General features: G+C 45.0%; 1 protein-coding gene across 1 annotated transcript in view; it reads left to right on the plus strand.

Annotated features, from left to right (window-relative positions):
- PECR (peroxisomal trans-2-enoyl-CoA reductase) overlaps nt 1-17,817 on the plus strand; it is an 89,009-nt gene that overhangs the window by 52,618 nt on the left and 18,574 nt on the right. The window contains exon 6 of the mRNA XM_086954495.1: nt 442-552. Within this exon, the coding sequence (XP_086810621.1) occupies nt 442-552 (111 nt within the window). The remainder of the gene's footprint in view (nt 1-441; nt 553-17,817) is intronic.

Here is a 17,817-nt window from a genome sequence, read left to right on the forward strand (position 1 = left end):
TCCTGTGATTTGTGGTGAGGCATGTGCGAGCCACCGGTCATCTTTGACATTGTCATGGCATATCATGGGTATGCAGGTGGAGAGGGGTGGGAGATGCTGACGGGTGAGGATGGCGATAATGGGCTTAGTAGTTTTTGGATGATTCAGTATTAAGTTTGGTTTCATTTTTCTTCCCCTATTTGCTTGTGAGACAATTGCGACATTGCTACCACTCTGATATTATATATGCACGTCTTCACTAATATGTTGCAAGGAATGCGTGGCTATTTAGTACCATCATGTGACTTATGTTGTCTTGCATGCAATAGCTGTTGTCGATCTGATTCATTGTCTGTTGGTCTTTGGTTTGAATAAAATCAATAAAGATTTTTTTTTTTAAAGCACTAGGAAAAGGGATTTCCACTCGCTGCCTTTTTTGATTTGCATTTTCTTTTTGTCCAGGGAACAATATTTTCGGACACTGCTGTTGCAAACTACAAAGAACTCGGATCACACATCTTTAAGGGATATATCCCCAAGATTCCAGCCAAGAGACTAGGACTCCCTGAAGAAGTGCGTATTTTGGAACAGATATTATTGTGCAAGTGTTGCTGATTGTGCTACTTAGAGGTGTCTGAAAGAAGCTGAAACTGTGCACACATCACGTACCTTCACTGGATTTTCCTTTCTGCTGATATTCATTCTCTACCTGTAGCTTCTCTAGACTACCAATGCTTTCAAGAACTTTGTCTTCAATGTAGATTCCCCTCACCTGCATAAGTTGAGCAACATATACTTGTCATGTTCTGGCATGTATAATTATATGTATCTCAAACACAGCTGAAAAATATCTTGTGTTACCCTTTTAAGTATTTTTTGCACCTGCTGCTTGACCATGAAATTGTTTGTTTATTCGGTTCCCATCTTCCCTGCAGCTGTATCACAATCCTACTTTCCCCTGTCCTATTCCCCAAACCCTTCCATTACTGTTCCAGTGAATAGGTCACATTGATAATAGTGCATGGTGCCCCTGTTGGTGGAGTGCCATGCTTAAGCCCTTGGAGCAGAGTTCTGACCACAGGTGTGCCTCAGAAAACTGTGCACCTTGAGGTAGCCCAGACCCTCCTCTTATTCTGTCCGTTCATATGCTCATTGCTTATCTTTTCCACTTGAGGCCAGTGGTGGCCGACACAAATAAAAAGTAGTGGGGCAGGTGAGGGGGAGTGCGAGAAATGATGCCACTGCATCTATTTTCCTTTCCACAGAAGTTCTTGCATCCACAATTTCCAATAGAAAAGTCAAGTGTATCGGGTGCGTGTTGTCTCAGCCAGGATTAGACTTCTCTACGTGTGACAGAGTTGAGACTTTCCATTTGCATCATATTGACCTATTAGACTTCCCGGGAGACTTTGGATCTACTCATATGAGATTATTGGTAGGGCGGTGTACGGTATTGAAGAAAAAGTAGCACTCTTCATGCAAATGTATGTTTCCTCCATTCCATGCACTGTTTACCTGGTGAGTTCCCCCGGCAGGCGCAAGCAACTTACAGCGTTATCCATCCTGTTGGCTATTGGTTCTAGGCAACTCTGCAGTCTTTCATGTGCTTATTATTATCTACTTGCCAATGAGGGTTCCAACTAGTCTGACTCCGCACATCATGCAGGCTAAATACGCCAATATTGTATTGTTTTAATTATTGGCTGTCTGTAGTACCAGGGCATCCTTGCACAGGCCAAACTTCTGAAACATCACTTCTCTTCTGTGCAATGCTGCAGGTACTCCAGGCACCCAGCGTAGGCCACAGATAGCAAGCGGTTCCCAGTGGCTGCCTGATTCAGCGTCTCTAGGTCTCTTCTTGTGGCCCCAGAGAAGCTGGTGGGTCACTCAGTCTTCAGTGATGAGAGTGGACCCACCAAGTTGAGTGTTCACTGCAGTGCCGGGTCTTGTTGCAGCACTGCATCCTCTGGCCAAGTTTTATGTACCTCTCTGGGCACTGTATTAGGAGCTCACTCAATAAGTGCAAGTAGCTGGATGACCGCAAGATTCCGGCCTCTGTGCAGTACAGGCTCTGCCCCAGCGACACAAGCCCTACCTCTCGAGTCTCGTACAGCCCTCTCCTACAGCAATTCCTTTTCATCTGTGCACTGATTTACTTAACTGGCCTCTCCTCTGTGGAAATCACTGTCTTAGTGGAGCAATGACAATCTTGTTCACATCGTCTTCTTGGATATACAGCAATGCCCTCCAAAGTTTTCACTAGTTGACCAGAAAACGGCACAGAACACATTCTATAATATTTCACAACAATACATTTTAAGCGTTCCAAAAATTAACGGCATTTAATCAGAAGGCAGAAGAGACTTTTGGAAGCCATAGGAGACATTCCAAGGCGGGAGCTTAATCAACTGACTGACTTCCCACCCATCCAGAGGTTTGTTATGTGCTCCCATAAACCAGCTCCCTTCACTGCCTTAAACAACCCTTATCTGTCACCCAAAGATCACTGATTTTTCCTTTTCCCAGTATATTTTTTCCCCAGTTTTTATTTTTATTTTAAAACCATGATGTAGGAGGCTGACTTAGTATATGGTGCACACTTATTTAAGCTATGCACGTTGCACTAATCCAGGCAACCCTTATGGGGATTTTAGTGGTCTTTGATAACCGTAGAAAGCTTTGAAAGTGGGAGCTGTGGAGAGCAGAATTCAAGCTGATCTTGAAGGAGTGTTAACTAGCTTGTTTTACCAATGTAATCATGTAGTGTAATTTGAATAAAAAATAACATCCCAGTACACAAAAATCCTTCAAATGCAATAAGGTAAGTAGCACAAAATACAGTGGTCTCCAGGGGATGACCAAGTAGAATGCGAACTGCAAAAGAGGACTGGATTTGGACCAGAAAACCCAGAGGAGCTGGGGACACATGGATCCGCCCAAGATAAGTACCCAGGAACCCCATGGAGGCTGTGTGCACAGTGGGAACACACCCGTGTGAAAAATGGTGGGCGCTGGAGTAAGGCTGATGCTGTTATTTTTAAAGATTGCTTGCACTAATTTCTAACCTTTTTAATCTTCTGCAGCCCCACATACCTTTTGCTTGAATTGTCCCCCTCTGTAGGGCTGCTTACCATCATGCTCTGCACTACTCCCCGGTCCACCGCAGGTTTTTTCTGTATGTGTGGAGGTCAGCGGTCTAGCTGCAAAACCTCCACCATAAAACCGGAGTCCTGGCACGCCATGCAGCGGACGCGCTGGAATAAGGCTGATGCTATTATTTTAAGGTTGTAGGTTCACTTCCCAATATGCTCTGCAGTACTCCCCGGTGCACAGCGGCCTTTTCCTTTTTTTGTGGAGGGAGACATTCCGGGGCTACTTCTGGGCGGAGAGGGAGGTCAGCAGTCTAGCTGCCAAACCTCCACCATAAAAGTGTATGCCTGGCACGACGCGCAGCGGGTGCTCCAAATGCAGGCCTGTGTGCACCTGTCCATGCCCAGCCGTCGCCTGGAGCCAGGACACCTGTCCATTCTGGACCCAAATGGGGTACCCGTCAGAAATTAACGCACTCAAGTCTGGATCTACTTGATATTAGACAAGGCTTGCCGTACCTATGCTCCTTTCATTCATGGGATATTGTCAGCACACTTCCAGTTATGGAGGGGCCCTTCTCATGTAAATGTTGTCCGTTCCAAAGCCTAAAACTGGAACATAAGTATAGAGATTCTAGTGGCTCTCACCAAGGTATGGGACATTGCCAACCCAACGTTGTCACCCATTCCCGAACTGCTTTAGGGAATCCGATTAACATTAACAGCCACAGTTGGGAAGGCTACCTAAATAATTTCAGATTCCTGCCAAAACGTGCTGTAGAGGTGTGGAATCTATTCACCTCTAGGAACCCAGATATAGGATTCCAGGCAGAAACCTGGCTCAAACCCAGCTCCACCCCTGCAATTACAGTGGCACTCCGAGAGGGCTACCGCATCCAAAGATTGGATAGACAGTCCAAAGTGGGGGGAGGGATAGCCATTATCCATAAAGATTGCATTAAAGTATCCATACTTGAGCAACAGTGCAACGAAAAGATTGAAATTTTAGTTTTTGTAATCGACCTGCTACCGCAACATAGTTGGAAAGGTACCCTAATTTATCAGCCCCCGGGCCCCCTCTCTGACTTCTTACTCCAACTTATGGAATTGATAACTGCCCACATCATTTCCACCATGAATTTTCAACTTCTGGGAGATTTTAATGTACATAGTGAGTGCACCATTAATCTAGATGCCTCTGTGCTCCTGGCAGATCTAGCCTCCTTAGAATTAGCTAATATCAATGACTGCCCCACACACACAGCAGGACATACACTTGATCTTATCCTCACTTACTGGCCCAATATCATCTCTGAATTCCCCCACCCCGCCTCCCCACCCATCCGCTAATCTGTACGGACCACGCATTAATCGATTTTCACATTAAGGGCCTTAGGGTTCACGACGCCCCCGACCGGACTCCCATTACCGCCGGTGACAATGTCATAAAATCACCCCGGACCTTTTCCAGGATACTATTCCCGCTTCATGGAACATGGAGTCTGATAATGTAGAGGAATGTAGGAATGTCTGGCCCGTTATAACTCCACTGTAAAAATGGCCATTGATCACCTTGCCCCTCTGAAACAGCTCTCTAGTTCGGCCAGGCACCCCCAGACATCCTGGTTCTCGCCCGATCTTCAGACAGAAACACAGCTGTGTAAAACTCTGGAAAGGCACTGGCGCCGATCCCATGATGGAAAGGATAAAAAGAGATGTAAGACCGCTCTGACCCGATATCACAAAAACATAAAAATTGTGCGTAGAGCCCATATTGCACTACAGCTCTGTCAGGCAGGGATTATCCCTAAAGTCCTGTACCAAATCCTTAAATCTTTCACCAACCCAAAGGCTTGCAACAGCGAGCAGGTCCCCTCTCAACCACTCTGTGACAACATAGCACTGCATTTTACACAGAAAATTGAGCTGATTTATGATAAAATCACCTCAACTGGGAGCTCTCAGCAGGCGCTTACATCTTATAGTTAACCCACCCCTACTAAGGTGCAGCTGTTAGAAATCACCCCCCCTCCCACCCCCTCACCTACGACGACGTGGGATCACTGTTACTTACAGTAAAATCAGGCTCCCTCCTGGACATCATCCCAGCTAAAATGTCTTCCCTGCTCTCCAAACAACTTTCTGCTCCTGCTCGCTCATCAATCTCTCAATGAGTGAAGCACATCTCCCCACTGAATGGAAGGCAGCACAAGTCATGCCTAGCCGTAAGAATATGAAGACCCCTATGGATGACTTGTCACATTTCCGGCCTGTTTTCTGCTACCCCTCCTGAGCAAGTCACTGGAACAACACTTCAATAAAAACCTATTTGACCGTATTGAGTATACAGGATGCCTTGATCATTCCCAATCTGGATTTAGGCCCAGACACATTACTGAGTCAGCCCTGACTGGACAGCGGACAATCGCTACTACTCGTGCTGCTTGACATCTCAGCCGCATTTAACACGGTCTCCCATAAGTTCTTACTCGGGAGACTGAAGGAAATTTGACTCCGAGGATTGGAATTCCAGTGAATGGTGAACTTTCTCTCCCTCCGCTCCCAGACATCAACCTAGGCCCTTTTCGTTCAAAGACCATGGTTATGACCAAGGGAGTACCCCAGGGCTCTTGTCTCAGCCCTACCTTGTTCAACATTTATGTTGCTCCCCTGGCAGACCTACTTAGGACATTAGGTTTCACACCCATCGCATACGCTGATGATACTCTGCTTCTATTCTCGTTTAATAAATCCACCCTTCAGGCCCAGTCCACCTTCTCGGAAGGTATGCTAGCCATTGCCAGCTGGATGAGGAGCAATTTCCTTCAGTTTAACGCAGGGAAGACCGAGATTATGCTGTTGCACCACTGTTGTGGTCACCAGATTGATGGCTGGTGGAGCTAGGTGATCCCTCCCCCCCCCACCCCACCCCCCCACTCCAAATGAGCCTAAGACCGAAGTCAAGAACCTTGGCATACGCAGGCATTGACCATGAAAGAGCTCCTGTTTTTCATGTACTTTGACTATTACATGAGTCCTCGTTGAGTAGAATGTCAATGGTCCAAAACACACCAGCAGGCCTTGTCTTGAACGCTCCCCCTACAACGGCCTCTCTTCCCCTCCCACAACAACTCCATTGTTCACAAGGCTGTGAATAGCAAAGGCCCCAGCTATCTTGCAAGGAAATTCAACCACTACATGCCCACTAGGTCACTTCGCTCAGGAACTAAGTCTGCTTCTTGTTCCACGGCTAGGTGGGAAAGCTTTCTTTCACCTAGCCCCTCTCTATTGGAACCAGCTTCCTACCCATCCTTGGAAATGCCCTGACCACCTTCAATTCAGAAGGCTCCACAAAACTGTATTTTAATGATACCCCCTTCATGGCATACTACAGCACCTCCCCAGCGCAGAGATACCCCTCCAGGGGGATTCAGGCTCTGTACAAATAAAATAAATAAATGGAAGTGAATAGAGAAGTTACGGTTGCAGTTTTGAAGAAGGGCCCTTCCTAGAGGATCCAGAATAATTCCCTTGTAGGACAAAAGGTTGGAGAGCCCCGGGAACCAGGTTACCTACACCAGGGAAGCCAGGTGCATAGGGGGCGAAGAGACGCCAGAAACCTCTGTAGAAGACAATGGAAGACATGGAGAAAAGTGCCTCTGGAAAAGAATTTGCATAAGTTAAATTCAAATCCAGGGTGGATTCTAGAAGTGAAGAACCTGCAAGCAGAGGAGACAATCTATGCCACTCAGTAGTGACCAGGAAGCATGGAAGAGCAATGCCCAGCGATGTCGTCAGAAGTGTTGACGGTGACCTTGTTGCTGCAGCTGTGAAGACCAGGCAATGCTGGGGAATACCGGGAGCTGTGCACAAGCTGTCCCAAGTTGGAAGTCGGTGAGTTGGTGGCCGGTGTCTAGTTGGGAGCACCAACAAGCCTTGGTAGCCACAACTGGCGTGGAGAATGAAGGAGCAACGTTTGGACCCGCAAGGTACAAGGGACTCGCCAACAGCTAGACAGTCAGAGCAGGCCCATAGCAAGCACGGGAGCCCACTGCAGTAGGAAGACCCTCAGGAGGACCAACGGGGCAGTGACACAGGAGTCGCATGAGTACCTCAAGCAGATCACCAAGAAGGATAGCCCACTGTGCAAAGAATGCGGTGAGGAAACTTTGAAGAAAGAGATGCTGGTACTTCTTGTAGCCCGAAGATCTCTGGAGTACAGAGCCAACAAGCATTAGAAACAACAAGTCGAAGTGGTGCACAGGGGTTCAGTCCCAATGGTTCCAACAAGGGATACTGGCCTAAAAAGTGCAGAGAGGAGAGGCCAGGCCTCAAGGGAGTTGCAGAATCACCACCGTGTTGCTTGGTCTCTGGAAGTACATAAGACGACAGGAGCAGCAGACTGGTCAGCTACGTTGCGGTGCCTGCAGATGCAGGGGAGTGACTCCTTCATTCCAAGGAAGATTAGTTTGGGTGTGCTCGATGCCCACACCTCTGTTGAACCTAGAAGCACAGACCTAGACGACGAAGAACACATTTGTAGAACAGCGAGACCAGGAGCTGCAGGAGTCTTCCTTGGTGCAGTCTCTGTTGCAGGCAAAGTCCAAGTGTCCAGACGGTCGAAGAATGAAGTGGTTTCAGGCTGTAGTGTTGTCCCACAATTAATGGAACCATCCAGAGGTAAAGCCTTATGTACCCTAGGGAAAGTGTTGGAAAAACCTCGGGGTTGCTCCCAGAGGAGGGACTGGACAGAGGTGTCGATACTCCCATGTCCTTTGTCCTGGAGTATGCAAAGCATGCACCAACTGTGCCCTTCAAAGCAGTCTAGTGTTGCTGGCAAGCTCCTCCACCCCAGCCCCATACACTAAGGCCTGTCTGGGAGGTGGTCACACCACCCTGTGTTAATAAACCTATTGTTCTACCTTCCCCTGCTCGAGCTTGGCTCTGCAGCAGGAGGGCAGATTCGGCCTGTGGTAAGATGCAGCACTAGCTTTCTGTCAGACCCATAAAGGGTGTTACCAGTAGTACGAGGAGGAGGAGGGTACCCCAAGTGAACCCCCCAGGACATTAGATCATATTTCCAACTCTGGAATCCGTGTTTGGGTAGGATTCCAACATGTTGGATACCAAACATGACCAGGATCTGTGCAGCCCCTATATAGTTAGACTATACAATGAGTGATCTCTCCTGTGCTCCAATTATCTAAATTAAAGTAAACTTATAATAAGTTCCACTAACAGTAAATCTATAATCATAAGACTGTAACATAAAGTTCCTATATAAAACAATTCTATTTTAACCTTTTTTAGATTTAAATGGAATGAACAATTTAGATGACAATTGATTTTATTGTTACTTTAATCGAATCCTCGGTGGTATTAGTCGTGAATACATAATAATAGTTACGCGATCCTCAGCTACATATAAACACGTAATGGACAATCGAGTCGTACGAGTTATAGGCTACACCTAAAAACCGCCTAAACTCTTGAGTATCGTAGTGTTTATATTCTAACATTAGAATAGATATTTGCCTTGTATAATTTTGAAGATTTAAATGTATTTGACGATAAAAATAGAGATTTAGTCTGATGGCATATTACAATATGGCGGCCACGGATACCGCGGTATAAATTGGCATACAGACATGGCGGCCACGCTGCACGCCAGACTTCGATACGGAGGTTATTCCTGAATACTCGGGTGAGTGGAATCGCCAGTGCAGGGTTTATAATTAATTTAAGTAACTCTGTGCCATACTAGATTCATATTTATCGCTATATGAACGGACTAGATAATATGATGCTTCACGCCTGCTTTTTCCACTTTATTCTAATGTATTTACCATTCCCTGAAATCACCGAACAGGTCATTATGGAATCGGAAATAACCTTTAAACAGCTTCGATGATTATGTCTAAATTTAAACTAGACTCAGAGTTCAAATTTACGTATTAAATAATATGTTACGTTATGTCAGTTTTTGACCTCGTATTGTTAGTTCTTTTTACGATATTCTTGACCGACATCGTACAGATGCTTGCAGTCTGGGATAAATATCTGAGATCGATTAGGGACTACGAGAATCAGAATATTGACACAATATTGTGACATGCCAATATAAGTCTGAGGTAAGACTAATCTGTCTATGTATTTAGTTCAGATCTGGTAGATAGACAGGATATACCTAGTCCGATCCCCGAATAATGTTAATTTCTCTTACGCAGATCGAGTGAAGACTACAAAACCCTTTATTTTTACACAATACTGTGACATGTTTAAATAATACAAGGATTTGACTTGGTAAGGTGATCGATGGAGAATACTCAATTAATAATTCAGTGGTATATTGTTAGATTATTAGTGACCTACCTAATTCTTTGCTGCAGGTTACTATTGTTTCACGTGCAGCCAGGATATTTATACTACTTTGGGCTATGTGATTAATAAGAAGACGCGAATATAATTATTATTGGTGAGTGGATATGATCATTAAGATTATTAATGTGGCGTGGTTATGAAGTTAGGTATTGTAGTTGAATCAAATGACTATTGACCATAAAATATTCTACTACTTACAGGACAGGATGGTAGTATCATTTGCTTAGAAGACGAGAAGAATCTTCTGTTAACGCCATTTATAATTTTGAGGTGATTATACTATTACTCTTAATAGATCTGGGATATAATGGTGTGCACAAGGGTGACCCTATGTCCTTGGTGGCTTAATTTACTTTTGTCTATATTCCTCTGATTACACTGGTGTTTATCAGGTATATCGTAACTTTTCTAGTCTACTTTCGGTTAGTACACTAATATTGGTATTATACTGATATACATTTATTTGATGTTTATTATGCAGCCCTGACTAAGTCACAGACCATCATATTGGGTCAGACGAAACACGTGTAGGCTGTGAAATTTTCTGTACTGAAAGTGATACATCAATCAACACAAGCTATAAAGAATGAAGAAGAATACTACAATTGAATATAGAAGTTGTGGACATTAATCTTGCATTTTGGATATAACGAATGTTTGGAACTGAATTGGAGGAATGATTACTGCTCAATTTTGACTGAATGACTTTTTGGTCATAACTAAATTGTTTTATATAGGAACTTTGTTACAGTCTTGTGATTATAGATTTACTGTTAGTGGAACTTATTATAAGTTTACTTTAATTTAGATAATTGGAGCGCAGGAGAGATCACTCATTTTATAGACTTTTCTCCACACCAAGTGTGGTTTGATGAGGGTTGTTGGTAACCACCCTCTTCCTCACCTGCAGCACCACTGAATTCCTCATCATATACCTAACCCTGGTAATACATTAGGCGCCCTTATCAGCAAGGTTACCAACCCTATATAGTTAGACATCTTGTAATGGCTGTTCACTATATGTGTAAAAATGGCTGACAGAACTTACAAAGCCTGGAGAATCGATTCTGGGGTTTGTAGGGGTGTCCTGCTCATGCAGGGGTGACACCCTTACACTTCTAACCTAGCACTCTGCACTCAGGACTGAAGAGCCTGCCATTGGCATGATTTGTACGTTTTAAATGTAGTGACCCCAGATATATCTTTTGTGAGAGGTGCTAGCACCAACTCACACAGGCTGCAATGGCAGGCTTGTAGTCACAGTTTAAGTGGACTCCCATGGGTGGCACAATACATGCTGCAGCCTATAGTAGACCCCCTGTGTACCTATGGCCTGGGTACCTCAGTGCCACATACTAGGGACTTACAGGAGTACACCAGTAGCCAATTGTGGAAGTACAAAAGTACGTACCGTGGTAAATATAGGGAGAGAGTACAGTGACGTGGGTCATGATCAGCAGGATCCCAGTCAGACTTGGTCAAAAGTACACTGACATCAAGCAAAATGTGAGGGTAACCATGAAAGCAGATCCTCATTTCCTCCAAATTAGGTTAGAGGAACTGCTACATAAAAGTAATCTGGTTGAGCAGAGGAGGGTTGCCAGAGAATTGGTAACCAAGCCACAAAAAACAATGACCCATTCTCTGGTGCCTACTTGGTAAGCCTAAGAAACCGTGTCCCAACATCTCTTATCAGAGGAAAAAGTACCTGTTACAGAAATGTGCAAATGCTAGTTTTCTCAAGTGCTAGTGCCTTGCAGTGGCCAGATGGCATTGTGTGTTTTTTGCATTCACTCCCAAGTATGTAACTGTTGGTTCGAGGCATGTGGGCTGCTGAATTCATATCTTAGCATAGATCGCCGCCTAGTGTTGGGTCCGGATGATTGCACCTTGTTGTCCTGGAAGAGTCTTCATAGTATCACAAGATAGGTGACTCCTCCCCTGGACTACAGTGCGCATGGGCATCTTCTCCATCCTCAGATTGTTTTTTTCCGCCATTGGGTTCGGATGTTCTTCCTCTACTCTAACTTCGGAACCGAAACTAAACTACTTTCTAAGGCCAGAAGGCCTTCCACTTCGACGGTATTGTTCTTTTCGGTACTTTTTGACTCAAACAAACTTTCCATCTCGATCCGGTCGTCGACGCGGGCTTTTGGGCCTTTCAACGCCACGGGAGCCTGCGGTCGATGGAAAGGAGCCCGTTCAAAAGGTGCCCACAATGCCACTCCAAATTCCCGCATACTGACAAACATACATTATGCAACAAGTGCCTATCACCGGAGCACAACGAAGAAAATTGCCCAGCATGTGCCCAATTCCGTTCGAAGAAGACCATCCAGATTCGACGGGCCGCTAGGCAAGAGATGCAGCGGCCGGCACCGGAACCGAAGAACATCTTCGATGATGAACATGTCCTCCCAGAAGCGGCAGACTCTGATCTAGAAATCGTCACCGTTGAGGACCAGTCGGACACCGATGACCAGATCACTCCGGGGCAAACAGTGAGTTCCCAGCCCCCAAAACCGCTTATCCCAAAAGATAAGGCTCCGGTCGAAGCATCGCCTAAAGGCCTTAGCCGAGATCGACAAGCACCTTCAGGAGCCCCGCCTTCCGGCTCTGCTCCGAAGCCCAAAACCAGGCCTTCTGATAGCCCAGGACTGAGTACCATTCTCCCCAAGAAGGTTGTCGACCCCAAAAGGTCATCGAACCGGAGGTCATCGAACCGAAGGTCATCGAACCGAAGAAGGTCTTCGAACCAAAGGTCGTCGAACCGAGGAAGGTTGTCGAACCAAAGGTCGTCGAACCGAAGAAGGTGGTCGAACCAAATAAGGTCGCCCAACCCAAAAAGGTTATTGAGTCGAAAGCTATCGAGCCAAAGAAAAGCCTCGAACCAAAACGGGTCGTCGTTCCAAAACAAAAGAAGACCGTTGATCCTAAAAAGAGTGTTGATCAACAAAAACAGGATCACACCACAAAGCCTGTCGAGCCGAAACAATCCATTGACTCGACCAAAAACCTTGAGCCGAAAAAAAAGAAAGTCGAGCATAAAAATCATATCGAACCAAAAGCTCAGGTCGACCCGAAACAGGTCGACGACCCAAACAAGGTCGCCGAACCGAAAAAGACTGTTAAACCAACAAAGGACGTTGAACCGAAAAAGGTTACCGACCCCAAAGCAACAGTCAAGCCGAATAAAACTCATCAACCAAAGGCCCTCGAGCCGAAAGGGCACAAACAAGTCACTAAGCCATAAACATCGGCGCCAAAGCCATGGACAGTTGAGGAAGAACTCTTCCATCCTGATCCAGTAACTGAAGAACAACCTAAACTGTATATATGTTTATCACCGGAAAAAGAGACCAATAGACACGGACACTCCTTCCCTTGTTCCTCCAAAGAAAAAAGACTTTGGGACATATTCCTCAAGGCCTTTTACTCCTCCTTTCTATCCTAATATGTCTGTTGTGCCCTACTCTCCTACAAATTCAGATTATATTGACTGGGATAACATGGGGGAAAATCCTCAGGATGATTTTAATGAACCAGAGGATGGCACATGGGAGGACCAGAATGATCCATATGACACACAACCCATCCTAGACACCTCCCCATACCCTACAAAGCTGTTGCCTACTGACAACACCATTGTTTTTAACCAACTGCAAGATAGGGCAGCAAAATACCACAAGGTCGACATGCACACTGACCCAATAGAAGATTTTCTATTTGATACTTTTCCTACCTCTGAGTAAAACGTCAGGACACTTTCCATGTTAAAAGGGGTACTAAAACACACGCCAGATATATTCAAAGATCCAGCCAGAGCACGTGTACTCAATCCCAGGATTGAGAAAAAATATAAGGCGGCCCCTACAGACCCTACTTATATTAAATCCCAGTTGCCTTTAGACTCACTAGTAGTAGCAAACGCTCGAAAGAGAGCTAACTCACAAACAGGAGATGCTCCCCTTCCTGACAAAGAGTCTAAAATATTGGAAGCCTCAGGCAAAAGAGTAGCATCACAGGCTGCTAATTCATGGAGGATTGCGAACACACAAGCTCTACTAGCAAGCTACGATCAAGCACATTACGATCAACTTGAAGGTTTACTGCAACACCTGCCAGAACCTTTCAAAGCTCTGGCTAACAACCTCATACAGGAAGGTAAACTTATAACTAATGCTTCCATTAAATGAGCGCTTGACGCAGCTGACACATCAGCCAGGTCCATTAATACTAGCGTATTACTACGCAGACACGCGTGGCTACGCATCTTTGGTTTTAAAAACGAGGTGCAATCCACCATCCTCAACGAACCAGTTAACCAAGACTTCCTGTTTGGCCCTGCAGTAGATACCGTTTTAGACAAAATGAAAAAAGATACCAAAACTGCTAAATCTATGGGCGCACTGCAGTTTTTAACAACATAGAGGTTCCTTTCGTCGCTCCTCCTACAGAGGCTCCGCAAGAGGCAACACATCAGACTTCCTCTACATATAAAAGCAACACCCAAAGTTCCTTTAATAAAGGCTCCAACAGAGGAGGTTATAGGGGCAACAATAACAAGGGCAGAGGACGTGGCGGCAATAACACCAGAGCCTCCACTGCCTGCAAACAGTGACTTCATCACACTCCCTCCAGACCATCAAACACTGTCCTGTGTCCAAAGAACACATCACATTGTTACAACAAGAGGTCGCGTCCATGCTTCAAAAAGGTGCAATAGAACAAGTCTCCTTTCAACACCAAGGAACAGGGGTATACTCTCTCTACTTCCTAATTCCCAAAAAGGATGGATCCCTCAGACCCATACTAGACCTCAGACCGCTAAATCAATACATACTCTCAGAGCATTTCCATATGATTACTCTAAAACAAGTACACCCGTTACTCCAGCAAGGCGACTTCCTTGCTACATTAGACCTCAAAGATGCATATTTTCACATACCTATAAATCCAGCTCACAGGAAATACCTCAGGTTCACAATAGAAGGTCAACATTACCAATTCAAAGTTCTCCCCTTCGGGGTGACAGCAGCCCCAAGAGTTTTCACAAAATGTTTAGCGGTAGTAGCAGCACACCTCAGAAGGCAACACATCCACGTGTTTCCATGCCTGGGCGATTGGCTCATAAAAGCAAACTCGTACGCACAGTGTGCAAGCCATATGTCTCAGACACTCCAGCTGCTACACAGTCTGAGTTTTTCCATAAACTACCCAAAATCACATCTACAGCCCTCCCACATACAGCAATATCTGGGGGCTACAATAGATACCTCAGTAGCAAAGGCATATCCAAATCAAGCTAGGATAGCCAACATGCAGACTCTCAATCAAAAGTTTCAGCCACAACACTCTTTGACAGCTCGAGTGTTCATGCAGCTCATAGGTATGATGGCCTCCTGCATATGCATTGTCCCTCATGACCAAAATCAAATGCGTCCACTGCAAGAATGCCTAGCACGGCAGTGGAACCAAGCTCAAGGACACCTAAAAGACCTAGTTTTGGTAGACAGTCGCGCTTACAACTCTCTGCAGTGGTGGAACCCACAAAACCTTTCAAGGGCCGACTGTTTCAAAAGCCGGTTCCACAAGTAGTACTAACAGCGGACGCATCACTGACAGGTTGGGGAGCCCACTTACTTCAATACACAGTCCAAGGGCTCTGGACAATCAAACAAAAGACACTGCATATCAACCACTTAGAGTTGCTAGCAATATTTCTGGCACTAAAAGCATTCCAGAAATACTTGTACAACTAGGCTGTGTTGATCCGGACGGACAACATGACAGCCATGTATTACATCCAGAAACAAGGAGGGACACACTCTCCACAGCTGTCTCACCTAGCACAGAGCATATGGAGGTGGGCAATTCCCAAAAACATTTTTCTCATAGCAGAACACCTGCCAGGGAAAGACCATCAAATAGCAGATCTGTTAAGCAGACACCGCCAACAGCTACACGAATGGGAGATTCACCCTCAAGTTCTCCAAACATTCTTCCAAAAATGGGGGCATCCAGAGATAGATCTGTTTGCCACAAACGAAACCTCAAAATGCCAGTACTTTGCCGCCAGGTTCCCACATCCGTTGACCCAGGGCAATCCGATATGGATGAACTGGTCAGGCAGATTTGCGTACGCTTTTCCACCAGCCCCACTGATTCCGCTGGTGGCACGCAAACTACGCCAGAAGTCATTCACAATGATCCTGGTTGCTTCCACATGGGCAAGACAGCCATGGTACACAACATTCCTAGAATTTTCAGTAGTTCCCCACCAAAGACTGCGCCTCTCGCCCCACCTTTTAACTCTGAACCATGGAGAAATCAGGCACCCAGAACCCAATCAGAGAAACCTAGCGATCTGTCTCCTGAAGTCTTAGAGTTCGGATACCTTAACTTGACTCCTGATTGCATGAACATTATCAAGGAGGCAAGACGGCCAACTACTAGAGCATGCTATGCAGCTAAATGGAAACGATTTGTAATTTATTGCAATAACCAAATCAATCCATTAGATGCTTCCATCCAAAACATTATCTGTTACCTCTTGCATCCTCAAAGATGCAATCTAGCATACTCTTCTATAAGGCTACATCTTGCTGCTATAGCAGCATATCTCCAGAACAGACAACACCTTTCCCTGTTTAAAGTACCCCCAATCAAAGCTTTTATGGAAGGTCTTAAAAGGATAATCCCTCCAAAGCACCCACCTTCACCAGTCTCAAACTTAAATGTAGTACTTACCAGACGTATGGGACCTGCTTTCGAACCACTCCGTTCATGTGAATTACAATTTCTAACATGGAAGGTGGCATTCTTGATTGCCATTACCTCCCTCAGGCGAGTGAGTGCGCTACAGGCACTAACCATTCAAGAAACTTCATGCAGATACATGCAAATAAGGTAGTACTTCGGACTAACCCTAAGTTTATACCAAAAGTCTTATCCACCTTCCATATCAATCAATCAATAAAATTGCCAGTTTTCTTCCAAACTCCACAGTCAGTAGCTGTAAGAGCCCTACACACACTAGATGTAAGGAGAGCTCTGCTATATTATGTTGACAGGACTAAATCATTTAGGAAAACAAAGCAACTGTTTGTTGCTTTTTCCCCACAACATGAAGGTAATCCCATCTCAAAATCAGGAATAGCGAGGTGGATAGTTAAATGCATTCAAATATGCTATCAAAAAGCTAAAGGCACTCTAACAGTTCCCCCAAAAGCACACTCAACGCGTAAAATGGGGGCATCCATGGCTTTCCTAGGGAATATTCCTCCTGAAGACATATGTAGGGCAGCTACATGGTCTACCATACACACTTTCACTAAACACTTGTGTAGACGTGCAAACAAAGCAGCAAGCTGCTATAGGCCAGGCTGTCCTTAAAACTCTTTTTCAGACTGCTGGAGCTGGTACAGGTGACCACCGCTAGAGGAAATACTGCCATACAGTATATGCTAAGATATGAATTCAGCAGCCCAAATGCCTCGAACGGAAAATGCTACTTACCAGTATGCATCTGTTATTGGCATGTAGGGCTGCTGACATTCATATCGCCCACCCTCCTCCCCGGTGCCTGTTGCAGCTGCAGGATTCTCTTTTGTATGGCCATCTCTTACTTTACTATACTCCATTTTTGCCACAATCGCGAAAAACAATCTGAGGATGGAGAAGTATAATATATATACTTAACATCTGTGAAAACGACCTAACAATCCAAGTTATTTCTTTAGTATTGACAGCACTTTGTGCTATCAGAATCCTGTCATCTTTAATCTTTCAATTCTCTTCCAGTTAAATAACAGAATGGATGTCCACTTTGTCAACTTTGTCATAGTTTCTGCAGGGGTTTTCCCTGTGTCCCATCTTACACTAGGTGTATTTTTTCTTCATATCAGGGCAATAGAGTTTGTAGAATGTAGAATTGTAGAATGGTCGCTACTGCCTGTCCTATAACATATCCTTAGCCCGTAAAGACTGGATCCATGCTAGAGTTTCAGGAACACTATTTACTTTGTAAATAATTGCCCCTTGAATGAATTGTATCTGTTTATTCCTCATGTTTGCCTGAAAATCTATCCTCGTAGCTACTGTTGTCTTTCTGGTTAACCATTAGATGTGCACCCTTATTGTCCCCATTCACTTTTAAAACAACAGTGTTGGTAAGTAAACACTTCCTTCTCGCCGCCCTACTCGCAGGAAAATCATGGCTTGATGTATGCAGGTCACTATTTTTGGGTGCCCTTGGCCACCACCAGCCCTTTTCCCGTCATAGAGCCAATTTCTGCCACAGATCCTTATGCATTGTAGAATAACTGCAGTTTAACATAATTCTTTTCAAGCCAAACCTGAATGCAGC

This window comes from Lissotriton vulgaris, chromosome 2_1, assembly GCF_964263255.1.
Source record: "Lissotriton vulgaris chromosome 2_1, aLisVul1.2, whole genome shotgun sequence".
In the NCBI taxonomy this organism is placed as follows: domain Eukaryota; kingdom Metazoa; phylum Chordata; class Amphibia; order Caudata; family Salamandridae; genus Lissotriton; species Lissotriton vulgaris.